Source organism: Python bivittatus, unplaced genomic scaffold (assembly GCF_059951505.1).
Source record: "Python bivittatus isolate LINGU-HERP-01145 unplaced genomic scaffold, Pbiv_v1 ctg000980_np1212, whole genome shotgun sequence".
Classification (NCBI taxonomy): Eukaryota; Metazoa; Chordata; class Lepidosauria; order Squamata; family Pythonidae; genus Python; species Python bivittatus.
The window spans coordinates 47,199,336-47,214,407 of record NW_028277125.1 but is presented as its reverse complement, the minus strand read 5'-3'; the positions used below and the strand labels follow the sequence as shown (position 1 = coordinate 47,214,407).

The window sequence follows — 15,072 nt, the reverse complement described above, 5'->3', positions numbered from 1 at the left end:
AAATGGCTAATTTTCTCCCAAATAATTTACCTTTAAAATGGGAGAAGTATGTTACATTTGCTGAGAATGCAATAGCTGAAACAGATGGGTATTTCTTTTGGAGGGTTTTAAATTTAAATTAAGAGTTCCCTTCCTTTTGGGTAGATACGGTATCTCTGCCACAATCCTGATATCCTTTTCCTTGTCAGTCATTAGCAGCTCTGATCTTATCCATGTACATGTGGCTTTAGGATATTTTTGGTCCAATATATACCACTTTATACTTGTTTACATTATCCTTTGTTTGCCATTTTAATATTCATTACATCAGTTTGCAAAGATTCTTTTAGAGTTTTTATTTCTTAACACCCTTGCACAGTTGCCCATTTTACTGTTCACTTTAACCTGAGATAATTTATGAAAGAGCACATGTTCCAAATTAGATTTTTGGGCATCCATTTTTCGCACTTCTAAAAACTACCCATGTCTTCCTTGTTTTCTGTTCTTTAACCAGTTTCTAGATAATTAGACATCAGATTTTCTTATTCCATGGTAAGTTTGCTTAGAAGTCTTTACTGAAACAAAAGGTTCTTGAAAACCCACTTTTTAAAAATAATCATATTTTTATTTAAATGTTTATTCATAAATATGGAGTCCTTGGGGTTCTCTGAGCTTGGTTGTTTTCTTGCAAATATTTCGTTATCTGGCTAAGTAACATCTTCAGTGCTGGAAGGGAGTGGGGTTTGCTCTCTGTTTATATACAGTGGTTTGCCCTGTCAGTGTTGGTGGGGGGTGGGGTTTTTTCCCCTCGGTGGTTCTTTGATTAGGATATTGTTTACTGCTTGATTGTTTGTCTGGTGTTAATCTTGGTGTTAATCTCTGCTTAACTGGGTGATGATTGCTGGCAAGGAGATGTTCTGGTCTTTTGGTTTCCTGTTTATTGTCTCTTTTGAATAGTGTGTAGAAGTTGTTTTCTCTGTGTGCCTGTTGATGGCTGACTTGCCTAAATACAAAGCTTCCAGGAATTCCCTCACATTTTTGGATTTAGCTTGGTCTAAGATGCTGACAGTTTCCCAGTTGAAACTATGGTTAAGTCTGTCCATGTGTTGTGAGATTAAGGAGTTTTCATCATGTCTTCTGACTGCTAGTTGGTGTTCATGGATCTGCTCTGCCAGCCTTCTGCCTGTCTGTCCTACATAGTGTTTGTTACAGTCCTTACACTGTGTGTTGTAGATGACTCCTGTTTTTTCTTCTTGGGCTGCTGCGTCTCTTGGTTTACTTAAGAAATTTTGAAGGGCTTTAGTTGGTTTGTGTGCTACAGAGATGCGGTTGTAATAGTCTGCTGGTTGTTTCTGAGATGTTTCTGATGTATGGCAGGGTTATCCTTTTCATAGCTTGTGTTGGTTGTGTTGCAGTTAGTTGAGTGGTCAGGCACTTTTTGATAAAGTTGTTGGATATCCATTTTGTTGGAAGATGTTATATAGGCAGTCTGTTTCCTTTTTTTGCTGTTCTGGGTTGCTGTAGTGTGTTTGTGCTCATTTGAATAATGTTCTTACACAGCTCCTCTTGTGGGAGGTTGGTGGGTTGTTACTTTGGTTATGGAATACTTGCTTAGTGTGGGTTATTTTCCAATAGACTTGTGTTTCTAATTTGCCATCATTTCCTCTTCTAATGTGGATATCCATGAAGGGTAGCATGTTGTTGTTTTCTTCCTCTTTAGTGAATTTTATTCCTCTGAAGATGTTGATAGTTTCATCTGTCTTCTCTAGTTGTTCCTTTTTTATTATAACAAAGGTGTCATCTACATACCAGAACCATACTTGTGGTTGTATGCGTGGAAGTGCCATAGCATATAACGTTTGCAAGAAAACAACCAAGCTCAGAAAACCCTAAGGGCTCCACAGTTTAACCCTGAACTACATATATTCTCTTCTATTCATAAATATATCCACATATTTGACGGCACTTTCAATAATTCTAAAATTCTTACAAAACATACATATAATAGCATTATTTGCCACTACATTTCTGATCCATAGTATGTGGCATATATTAATAATCTATTAATTTTTTTTGCAGTTTGGTCTAGTGGTTAGAGCACCAGGCTAGAAAGCAGGAGACTGTGAGTTCTAGTTGTGCCTTAGGCATGAAAGCCGGCTGGGTGACTTTGAGCCAGTCACTCTCTCTCAGCCCAACTCACCTCACAGGGTTGTGGTTGTGGAGAAAACGGGAGGAGAAAGGAGTATTAAGTATGTTTGCCACCTTGAGTTATTTATAAAAATAATAAAGGCAGGATAAAAAAATCTAAAAAATTTTTTTTATATGTTGCCCAACTCCCAGCAACTCTGGGCAGTCACTATCTTACAATAAATTCAATGCATGGTTTGAACTTTCATGTATGGGCCTATCTTGAAGAACTGAAAAGAGTAAATATTCAGTTAATTCCGAGAACAGATTTTCAAATGTGATTTTAATGATAAAAGATACAGACCCTGAATATTATCCCATGAGAGGGAACCTGCATTAGAAATATGATGATGTTATGCATCATTCCTGTATATTTAATAAATGTAAGTTATAAACCCAAATGTTAGAAGATCAAAATGAATTAGGTATTATATATTTAATTCCCATGATTACGTCTAACTATGCAGTTATTTAGAAGATAAAATTTGGAAAATAATTCATTTATAAGATAGGTCTAAAAACCTTATTTCTCTCTTCTTTTTTTACAGAAAGTATTTCAACAAAATACAAGGCAGTAATATGGTTGCATGAATACATGCAAAATATTTACCTTGTTCCAAATTTAAAAGAATGAGAAGATAAATTGTGTGAAATAATTAAACCACCTTCACTTTCTGCAAGGATCAAAAAGTACCACCTGGGAGTCACATGTAGCCCAAATCATACCTTTTGTGGGTTCTACCAGACCTTCCCCAGGTTGGTTGGGTGAAATACTTCAGGATGGGGTTTGCTTTGTTTTGTTGCTCCTTTGGAGTTTGGGAGAGGGACAAAACAGATGCTTTTAAGCCTTGCATTTCATGCCTTAAAATGACAAATCTTCCTCTAAAAAGGAGACTCTTGGTTCTCAACCACTTTTGGAAAGTAGTGTTCCATGTGCCATACAAAGCACGGTGTCATCCATGATTCTTGCACACCTGCTTAATACAAATTAGAAAAGTTGACAGAAATAAAACTCCCCTGTAAATTAGTGGTTTATATTTCTAAATGATAAAATGATAAAACAGCTGTGAAAGAAACACTGTCCACATTTATTACACTGAAATATATTCCAAATGTATGTTTATACATGCAAGTATGCTTCAAATTAATGTCATGTGTATATTATGTAAATTTAGTCAACAATTTCAATATAATCTTGTAGAAAGGGGAAGGAAGGAGCCATTTGACTGCCTGATGACTTTGAGAAAATATCCACTTTTGTTGAGTTCTTTGGAAAATGCATTTATTCATATTGCATATGAAAAGGACTATCTCAGTTTGCACAAAATTAAATTAATGTATTATTACCCTGAACAGTCTTTGTCTTTTGTTCATCTGTTCTATGAATAATGGGAAGATTCAAGACTTACAAAGGAATAATCTCCAGTCAATAGTATGGATATTACTTTTAAGAATCTATGCAAATTATGTTCTTCAGGACTATCAGATTCCAGCTCTTTTCATTATTTTGTATCCCTTTCTTATATGATTCAGTAACTTGTTTCAAAACAATAACTGAGTTTTCTAGTCCTGATTTTTAAATGTCAAGAATGAGACCTATGAAGGCAGTTTGGCGTAGTGGTTAAGGCATCAGACTAGAAACTGAGAGACCTTAAGTTCTAGTCCTGCCTTAGGCACGATGCAACTTTGGGCTAGTCCCTTTCTCTCAGCCCTAGGAAGAAGGCAATGGCAAACCACTTACAAAAAACCTTGCCAAAAAAACTGCTGGGACTAGTCCTGACAGTCACCAGGAGTCAACACTGGCAGGCAGGCAGGCAGGCAGGACCACCACTACCAATCTATTCTCATTTCTTATTTTAAAATATAATTTTAAAAACTTTTATAACTATATTAAAGCTCATCCAAACTCTAAGCCTTATTTTAAGAAATTTGGAAGAAGCTGAAGATCAAACAGCTTCCAACCCAATATACATAATCCCAAACACACATCCATCAAAAGATGCATTTTGGCAGAGAAATGAATCAATGGTTCCCTAGAGATTCAAACCACGCATCAAGGGAAAGAAAAGAGGCATACCACAAATGGAAGTTATAAAGTTACTAAATCCAGAAAATACATTTTTCTTCATGCAGGAGACGACAATCAGCTAAGCACTATATAGGTAAAAATTATCTGTCAAATCTACCCTGGAGAGGGAAAATACATGTACTACTCTATGCTGAAAAATAGTTTGTTCCGAGCAATAGTAGGTTTTTTATGCCAATGCAAAAAAAGAAGTAGAAACCTAGAGAAGGGACATTTTGTGGTAGAAATTCATTACCTGACCATAATTTTGTACTCCAAGATAAATGACAACATAGCCTGCAGATATTTATCTGTGACTTAAACTCTGCAGGGTTTTCCATTTACAATTTCTTTTTATTTTTAATACAACTTTTGCAGCAACTAGAATCCTTGCACCTGCAGTTTCCATTAACTGAAATAATTTTCCCATACCATGCTAAACATATACATCCTTTTTCCTGTGTTACTTTTTATCCTCCTTGTTTTAATCATTCCCCAAATAAGTAAAGCCAATACAGTATGGCCATACTATGCAGAAGTAACTACTGACTGCTACTAAATAAAGTTTCCCAGAGATAATTCATAATTATAGACAAAAAATTTAGACAGACTCATGATAGTAATTATTCATCTATTCCCCCACCCCCACACATCCTTTAAAATCTGAAGAAAACCCAGCACTTTTTATTGGATTTCTCCGTTTTGTTATGAGAATACATTAGCATTATTTTGCAAACAGTACGTGACATGTGATACGCTTGTTAAAAAAGGGGCACATTGTAAAATGTTCTGGTTGCATGTTGAGAAGGAAGTATGAACACTGAAAATCCAATGCATTTGACAAATAATTGAGTTGAATTTCTATTAGCAAATTGTAAAGATAAAAAAAAAAAGATGCAGGCATCTTAGATACAGCTACCGTATGTAGCATCCTGGAAAACAAATGACACCTTCTACATGAATACTACTTGTAAACAAAGGTGCACCTATGAAAACTACTATCCTGTTGTAAAGCCATTTTGAGATCTGGCCATTCGTATTAATAATTTAAATTAAGTGAGTTTTCCCTGTAATATAAAAAAAGTAACAGAGAACAGCTGTGAAGAATAAATCACTCCTGTGTTAAGTGCACTCTGCTTGATCCAAAGTTTAAGCATTGTTTGGCCTTATTGATATCAGTGGGAAGGAATGCTTGGGCTTCCCATTGAAATCACTCAGGCTGAAATGCCTTAATGTGTGCCAGAATCACCTACTACAAGCATGCAGAGAATATTCCATCTTGTTCATCATCCTGAAAGTTTTGTCCTGCAATGCCCCTCCCTCTTCTCCTCTGTACTCCTCTCCATGATCCTGTCAAGGCAAGCGGTGTTCTGCCCTAATGGGTTTACAATGAAGCAGCTCTTACAAGGTGTACCCTAAAGCAAATGCAGTTACGCAGAGAGAGAGCAGTATCCTACTATCCAAGAAACCTTTAAGATAAAGTCCCGATCCATTTTTTACATGAACGCCCCTTCCGTGCCTTCAGACTGTCTTGCCAACACTCCCAATGCTCGCTTCTTTTCCTTTTCCCATGCAGGATATCTGTCAGCCCACAGGAAGCAATATTCTTTAGACAAACATTTGTCCGAAGCAATAAAACCAAAGCAGCATATGGCATGCAGTCAGATAAAACAGGCACCTAGACACACACACATATTCCCTCGTGGACTCCAGATTAAACAAGCTCTCTCACAGAAAGAATGTCTGTCAAAGAAAAGGCACGGAGCACGAAGGGGAGAGGGCAGACTGCGACTCCTCGCTGTACCTTCCTTACCTCTCTGAGCCATATTGTCCCTTGCTGCAGAAGGGTCAGGCAAAGGGCAAAGCAATCTGCCAACATTAAGAATTTGCTGTCTAACCATCAGTGCTGCTGGCCAGCTCCTTACCGTATATTGTGCTTCTGGTTAGCTGTCCCCCCATCGTACTGCGCAAGGTGGCTTGGCTACCTTGCAGTTTTCTCTTTCACAGGACGGAGGTGCAGAACTCCAGGCAGGCAGTCCTTGTCGGCAGGCGAGAGCCATGCATCCTCAGACACGAGAGAGATGGAGCGGCTCTCCATAAATACATCCTCGTGAACATACGACAGAAGCCTGCAATCAGCCTCCACCCACTTTCCGACCCCCTCAAGCTCAGCAGTAAGCAGAGGCATATGTCATGATTATTTACATAAGGAGGAGACTTATGACTCTGAAATAGCTCGAGCGGCTCAGAGCATTTTACACATACAACGCATCCCAGTCCCGAAGCAAGTCAAGGGCGATAAACACACCCTAGCCGTTCTCTTTCTCCTAACTTGGGGTCACACTTCAGATAAAGCACTGGATGAAATATAGTGGATTTCTTGGCTGGCAAAGTAGTGGCAGCATGCCTGGTTCCCCACCCAAAGGTATTCTAGTTTCTAAGCAAAACAAAGTTGCTGCCTCTGCAAATTTCACTGTAAATACAAAACAGATTTGTTTATAAATCAAATGTCTGGCTGTCAATTAAACTTGCTATCCACCTCCATTATTATGCAATTTAAATAATTTTTTTTAAGAAGAGGGAGGGAGGGAGGGAGGGAGGGAGGATCAATTTATCACATATTTGCTGCAGGAAAACTGAGTCCCAAATACTTGTATTACCAAACATTGTTGTCTCAGATCCCTCTGTGCTTAATTATTCATAATTTCAGAGCAAGAGAGAATTTTCTGAAATGCAGGATGATTCATCCTGGACAGCAATAGCAAAAATATTTTCTTCTGCACACATTCCCAAACTAGCTTTTGTGGGAAGACTGCAGGTTTAGCTTAGACAGAAAGCAGCCCGCTCTTCAATCCATTACCTCTGCTGAATAACTATAGTGAGAATTATTGAAAGTACAAAGCTGTGGAGGAAGGTTGGTATGAGGGCAGGGAGAGCTCATAGACCTGAGCTTCTGTCCCTTGATGTTACTTTAAGAATTTGTCGCCTTTGGATCTATAGTCCAAATAAGAACCAACCAGTCCTATTGTTTTCAGATATGTACCCTAGGATCTACTGCAACTCAGAGTCAAGCTAAGCTCATGCTGAAGTTCCAGAGTGCAGAACTGTACCAACCATACACAGCCACTGTTCATCTTCTACAAGTAATCCTCGCTTAACAACCCTAAACGGAACCAGAATTTCCATCACTAAGTGATGCGATCATTAGGTGCAACATCACGTGACCACACCGCTTAGCAACAGCCGTTTTGGTAGTCCTGGTTGCAGTCATTAGGCCAGACCATGCTGTTGTTAAGTGAGGACCTCATGCTTCTCCCGCCCTGCTGTGTTTGCCTCCACTTCAACTCCACCCACCCACCTATATCCCTCCATCTCTGCCCTTTTGGCCACCTTGCACTCCGCCATCCCTGCCACCCTGTGCTTCACCGCCCCTGCCACCTTGCCACCCTGCACTCCACCATCCCTGCCACCCCTGCCACCCCTTCTACCCTTGCCGCCCTGTGCTCTGCCCTGCACCACTACCTCTGCTGCCCCCGGCTGACCTTTGCCATCTTCTTCCTCATGCTGCTGATGAGGCACACAGGGGTGGCAAAATGCAGGGCAGCAGAGCAGCAAGAATGGTGGAGTGCAGGGTGGCCAAAAGGAGAGGTGGGGGGGGAGATAGGCTTGGGCAGGAGTTCGAGCACACCCTGTGGTCATAAATGTGGGTGAGTTGCCAAGCACCCAAATTTTGATCATGTGACTACGGGGGCACTGCAATGGCCATAACTTTGAGGACTGGATGTAAGTACCATTTGTTCAGTGCCATCATAACTTTGAACAGTCGCTGAACGAATGATCATTAAGTGAGGACTACTGTACATTCCAGGCAAATAACGCAGAAAAAATGTTATAGACAATAGCAATATACTAGCAAATCACTTCCCCATAGAAATACAAATTAAAAATTAAATAAAAAAGAGCAGAAAAAAATACAGATACATGTATATATGTATTTGAAATGTTTGCTGTTATATTACCCTTTTTCCTTTCTTGTTTTTTTACTATTGTTTGTTCATTTGTTTGTTTTATTAGATTTATAGGCCACCTGACTTCAGAGTGACTCTGGGCAGCTTACATTTTAAAAGAGTAATAAACCAAGAAGAATATAAATATCTTTTGCACACAGTTATTAATCCACAGTGATATTAACACTCCTGTTGATATCACCCCAATATGTAGCAACAGGGCAAGACAAAATCATATAAACCATTAATGCCTCAATACTTCCATTTTATTTCCAGCAGGGGGATTATAACTAACTCAGCATGGTGCCAAATATCACTGGTATGCTGATGATCCTCAGATATACATCTCTGCCCCAGGATGCCCAAGTGATGCCACTGAGGTGCTTTCCCAGTGCCTAGAGGTTGTGTGCATCTGGATGGGAAAGAATCAGCTTCAATTCAACCTTGACAAGACTGAATTGCTGTGGGTTTTGGACTTCTAGTGATCATGCATCATTGACTCTGAATGGGGTAACACTTCCCAGGGAGAGTTGGTTGCAATTTGGGAGTTCTCCTGGCTCACAGCTTCTCCTCAAGGAGCAGGTGGCAGCTGTGGCCAGGAGAGCCTTTGCACAATAACATTTTATGTACCAGTTGTGCCCATTCCTAGGTTGGGAGGCACGGTCACGGTCACTCACCTCTTAATCAACTCCCATTTGGGCTGTTACAATGTGCTCTACACAAAGCTACCCTTGAAGAGCATTTGGAGCTTCAGGTGGTCCAGAACACAGCAGCCCATGCAGTACTGGGTGCTCCACAGAACATTCACGAAACACTATTGCTACATGAGCTATACTGGTTCCCAGAAGGTTTCCAGGTACAATTCAAGATTTTGGTTGTCACCTTTAAAACCCTCCATGGCAGATGGCCAGGTTATTCATGGGACCACCTCTCCCTTATGATTTATGTCTGTCCTACCAATTTGGGCAAGATGTGCATGCTCTGGGTCCCATTGGTGAAGCAGTGAGGTTTGTGGTTCCTAAGAAGCATGTCTTCTCTGTTGTTGTGCCAGCCTTGTGGAACAGCCTCTCCCCTTAGATGTGGACTACGCTGACGATGCTGGCCTTCCAGAAGGCCATGAAAACTTGGCCTTCTGGGGCCAGGGTATTAATAGACCTCTAATGTGGGTGCTGGTATGTCTATTATGTTGCTGTTGAGATTTCTGGGAGGCCTTGACTTGGGTTGTTGTTGTTGTTTTCATGTAATGAATGGTGACTTTGGTTCCGTTTTTATCTCTGTTCACCACTACCCTTTGGTAGATGGGTATCATACAGATATACTAAAATAAGTAAATAAACTCTTATTAAATTTCTCTGAAATGTCCAATATAGATGAAACAAACTTTTTTGTTGCAGTAATCTCATTTTAAGATCATGCAACACTAATTGCATGTTTAAAGGGAACCTACATTGATTTATCAGGACAGAAGATTTAAGCTACAGGTCACATAAACAACCAGTATCAGTTTTATCATCTTTCTATTTAAAAAAGGCTCCTAGCTAGGAGACATAGTCACTTCTTCCAAAACCTCTAACCACTGTAGAACTTCAGATGTGGTGTAAACCAAATAAGAAATGCTTAAATTGAATAGACTGCCAAGAAGTACTCTGAGATGAATCAAACTTGTTTTTTTAATTCTGCAAAAGTCTTCTAAAATTTTTTTTATCAGAACTGAGCTCATCCAAAGTGATAACATTGTGAGAAATCCAGTTTATTCTCACCCCCCCAAAAAAGATTTAAATGCCATTTTAAAACTAAGTTTATCCCATAATATAAGATTTTTTGGGAAAAGGATCAAAATAATATCTGAGACCTAATAATTGCCATGTAAGCCTTGAAGCATTAAGTGTAATACTGAAATCAATGCCTGAAGAAACAGAGATTTCAATACTTGCCAGGATTTCAATGAAGTCAAATAATATCTCTTGAGCAGAGCTCAGAGAAGAGCTGAATTCTAAAGTTCTTCATTCTAGCCAATAACCAAAGCTAGAATAAATGCACAACAATAAGCCTGAAAATATGGAAAGTTAAATACACCTTCCTCAACATATCATTGTAATTTGTGCAACAGAAATCACACAGAATGTCTTTGCCAAAGAAATGTATTCAGCGTCTTATAAATATGTTTAAAATCAGGGAACAGAATAAATGTGGAATGGCCTCTCAAAATGTAAATCAGCTCCTGTGTTAAATTCATATTAATCACATTTCTATTACCCCAGATATTCAAAGGAATTCTAGACCATCTGTCTAGATTTTCTTTCATTTGTATCAAAGCAGGAGATAAATTGAACTTTAACAGTTGAGAAAAGAGTCACACCATAATCAAAGGCCCCAGTCTGTACTATTTTCTGGATTTTTTCCTGTGAATTTGTAGCATCAACCTGGATTTACTACAGTTTATAGAATAACCAGACAGGATGCTAAACTTAGGTATTACTTAAATTAAATTAGGAATAGGGATTCCTGGTTTTTCTATAAAACATAAGATATCATCAACTTATTTATGTATTTATAATAGTTACAGTATGTAGTCACCCATCTCACCAAGGTGGCTCTAGGTGGTGTAAAGAGATTTAAAAATTTCTATTACAAAGGAATAATGTGACAGTTTATAAAGCAATATACAAAATATACAAAAAAATAAAATATACAATATGCCTGGGTTGTATTTAATTTGTATGATGTACAGTGGTACCTCGGTTCACGAACTTAATTCGTTCCGCGACTCTGGTCGCGACCCGAATTGACCCCCGAATCAAATTTCCCCGTAAGGTTCAATGTAAATACGGTTAATCTGTTCTGACCCCTCCGAATTTGGTTGCGACCCGATTTTTGGTCATGTCCCAAATCAAATTTCCCCATAAGGTTCAATGTAATTATGGTTAATCCGTTCTGAACCATATGTTTTGTTTTGTTTTTTAACCGCAAAAATATGAAACAAAATACAGCACGAAGAGAGAGAACACTAACCTTGCTCGACGCGACTTCTGGCGTGGAGGACAGGAAGGCTGGTGGTGAGGCGGTTATTGCTTGGAGGGAGAGTCCCCCTCCCTACAGGAAGCCGCAACCACGTGTCACGGGAGGGGAAATGGCCGCGGATCCTGTTCGTCACCCGATCCGGCGTTCGCAAACAGAGGGAAAATTTTGCGAATGGAGGTGTTTGTGACCCGAATTGGTCGTGAACAGAAGCGTTCGTGAACCGAGGTACCACTGTACTATATATTGTATAAATACTATATAGTAAAATCCAAGGCTTTCTCAGTATCCGAAGAACTTATAGCTGCAGGGTCTTGTCTATGAATTAAAGCAAGAATTAAATCAACTATAAATCTGGCATAAAACCTGCCTGAGCATATTGCACTACAGTTGGAAGAGTACCTTGAAGTCTATGCACTGAAGTAGTAGCAATTAAATCTTTCAAAGCTAAGCATGCATATTTATTAAAGAAATAGATCTATAATTAGAACACAAGCAGAATCTTTACCAGGCATAACTTAACAATTGACCTTTCTGCTGCAGGGCAGGATAACCTAGAACAGAGTCTTTAGATATGGAAAACCCTGAATTAATGGATTAGATCACTAGTACAGATGGCAGGTCTTATGTATATATGTACTGTATGTATGTATGTATGTATGTATGTATGTATGTATGTATTTAGATGATTTATATGGCCACCCATCTCACAGAAGTGACCTTAGGCAGCATACAAAGATTTAAAAAAACCCAATAGTTGAAAACAATAACCTGCAATGCCCAAAGTAAATGATACATTCCAGTCCTAAAATCCCACGCACAACACAGCATGCCTAACCTGGCCCCGATACCTGGGGAAACAGCCAGGTCTTCAGAGCCTTTCAAAAGGCTAACAGGGTAGGGGCCATCGGGTTCCACAAGGCAAGCACTGCCACAGAGAAGGCATGACTCCTGGGTCCAACAATATGACATTGTTTAATGGAAGGGACCTGGAGCATGCTCCCAGTGCTAGATCTAGTGGGGCAAGCAGAAACAATGGGAGAAAGCTGGTCCAGCAAGTAGCCTGGCCTTGTGCCATGCAGGGCTTTATAGATAACAACTAGCACCTTGAATCACACCTGGAAGCCTACTGGGAGCCAGCGCAACTCATGGAGCAGCGGTGTTATATGGTGTGGCAAGAGACAACAAAAACTGCCCATTCCACTGTATTCTGATCCAGCTACAGCTTCCAAATGCTCTTCAAGGGTAGCCCCATATACAGTGTGTTATAGTAATCCAAATAGAAGGTGACTAAGGAATGAGTCACCATGAGCAAGACCTCCCAATCCAGAAATGGGTGCAGTTGTGTCAGCTCTATCCTTTACAAATTGGTACGCAAACCAAACCTGAGCAAAGGCTCTCCTAGCTCATGGCTTCAAGCAGGAGTCATGAGCCCAGAAGGATCTCCAAGTTGCACACTGACTCTGACTGGGGAAGTGCCCTCCCAGGCAGAGTTAGAAGTAGAAAATCTCTAGACCCACACTCAATTCTTGCCAGGGTTAAGCTGAAGCCTGCTGTCCCCTGTCCAGACCCTCATAGCCTCCAGGTACCAAGTAAGGACCTCTGTGGCATCACTTGGTCAGCCCAAGGTGGAAAATGTTATCAGCATGCTGTTGATACTGCACCCCATGCTGGCAGATGACCTCACCCAGAGACTTCACATAGATGTTAAACAGGAGTGCTGAGAAGGTAGAACCCTGAGGCACCCCACAAAGTAGGGACCTTTGGCTTGACCTCTCACCCCCTACCAACACCAACTGGAACTGGCCTCAAAGAAGGAGAACCACCATAACACAGTGCTTTCCAATCCCCTAAGATAGACCTGATTGATGATATTGAAGGCTGATGAGAAATCAAGGAGGGCCAGACTAGATACACTACCCCAATCCTGAGCCAGCCAGAGGTCATCCACAGGCATAATCAATGCCGCCTCAGTATTATAACCAGGCCTGAATCCTGACTGAAAAGGGTCCAGATAATCTGCTTCTTCCAGGGCCCTCTGGAGTAGTCAGCCAACTACCTTCTCAATAACCTTCCCCAAAATTGAAGGTTGAAGACTGGACAAAAATTGTCCAGATCTGTTGTGTCCAGCAATGGTTTTTTAAGGAGGGGGCAGACAATGCCTCCTTCAAGATGGATGGATCTACCCCCTTCCACAGAGAAGTATTCACCATTGCCTTAACCCAACCATCTGTCACCTCCTAGATGACCTTAATTAACCAGGAGGGACAGGGATCTAAAACACAGGTGGTTTGGCCAACTCACAGCACCAAGAATCCTGACCACTTCATCAGGGCCCACAGATTCCAATTCCAAGTACATCCAAGCAACCTGATCTGACAGTTGCCTAGAACAGTCTTCACAACACCCCTGTAGGTATTCCCACAACCCCTCTTTACTAAGGAGGCACCAGGTTACTTTGAAGAGAGCCAACAGTTGGTGTTCTACAGACACTATAAGAGCAGAGAAATAGCTACATTTCACTGAACTTATCACCATGAAGTAATCCCCAAGAAAGACTCTTACACTTTCTTGGGGTACATGTTTGGCCAGATTCACTCTTTGTTTTCCTCCAGCAGTGTTCTAGGTATCTCTTATGCCACTTCATCACCCAAAGGTCCTCTGAAAACCAGGGAGCCCTCTGGGATCTACATGCATAAAGAGGCTTGCATAGGCATGAGCTGATCCAAGGCCAAGGTTGCCATCTCATTCCAAACAGCAACTAAGACTTCAGTCAAACTGTGTACCAGAGTCCCAGGAACAACCCCAAGCTCTCCCTGGAACCTAACAGGGTCCAGCAGGTACCTGGGACAGATGTAAGTCCTGCCTCCTGCAGGGAGATGCAGCACCAAAGCCAACAGGGAGTGATCCATCCATGGCAATGGATTGATGGTAACATCCCCCAATTCCAGATCACATTACCATAGGCGTCTTATAGATTTTGGATCCCTGCATTCACCAATCCCACACAGTATAGCTAAAGATAAGGGACTGTGAGGGAACACCAGGTTGCCTATATTTGTACTAACTCATTTGCAATTGATATGACCAATTCTGTGATCAAAACAATAGCAGATTAAACAGTTCCCAACCTTTGCCGAAGAGACCTTCTGCATTCTGCAACAAAAAATTTCTGAGCCATGCGGAATTATGGTTAAAGTATTTGACTGAACTGGGGAAATCCAGATTCAAATCTACCTTGGAAGCTCATTGGATAACTTTGAGCCAGTCTCAGCTCAACCTATAGTACAGAGTTGCTATTGTTACGAAATTTACATGACAGAGCACTATTTATGTGTGCTGCCTTGAGCTACTGAAGGAAAGGAGATGAATCCAAAAAATGAAAATAATTTTTAAAAGGCATGTTATATGAACATATTTCTTATGTTCCATATTATGGTAAAACCATATGGTTTTCTGAACACACTTTCCATTATTAAACATTCTTTGTAGCATAAGCTGAAAACCTATATTTAGGGCATAGGTAGCTTCTTCATATTTCAGAGCAGTTTTGCTATTCTTTATTTTAAAATCTTACTCAGATTTAAGCATCACTTACTCTAGTAGTATGTGAAGACTGGAAAAGAGGAAAAGCTCAAACTTACCATCTGTATATGGAACTGCATTGTAGCCAATTAACTTACTGGAATGAAGCAAGTCTGGTATGTATGGTCACGTTAGACAACATGAATAAATATTGATACCAAGATTTTAAGGAGAAGACATTAACCTTTTTCTTTTCTATGGCTGGCATTGAAAAGGGAAGGGTCAACTTAG

The 15,072-nt window shown here is 40.3% G+C and overlaps 1 protein-coding gene across 4 annotated transcripts in view; it reads right to left on the bottom strand.

Moving 5' to 3' along the window:
* The window catches only part of NEURL1 (neuralized E3 ubiquitin protein ligase 1), a 147,543-nt gene that overhangs the window by 63,721 nt on the left and 68,750 nt on the right, over positions 1-15,072 (bottom strand). Inside the window, exon 1 of one of the 4 annotated variants that reach the window (XM_025163424.2) lies at positions 6,157-6,351. The exons of 2 other annotated variants lie outside the window; for them this stretch is intronic. In XM_025163424.2, the coding sequence (XP_025019192.1) occupies positions 6,157-6,190 (34 nt within the window). In that variant the 5' untranslated portion in view covers positions 6,191-6,351. One more of the 4 variants, XM_025163423.2, reaches the window with a different exon arrangement.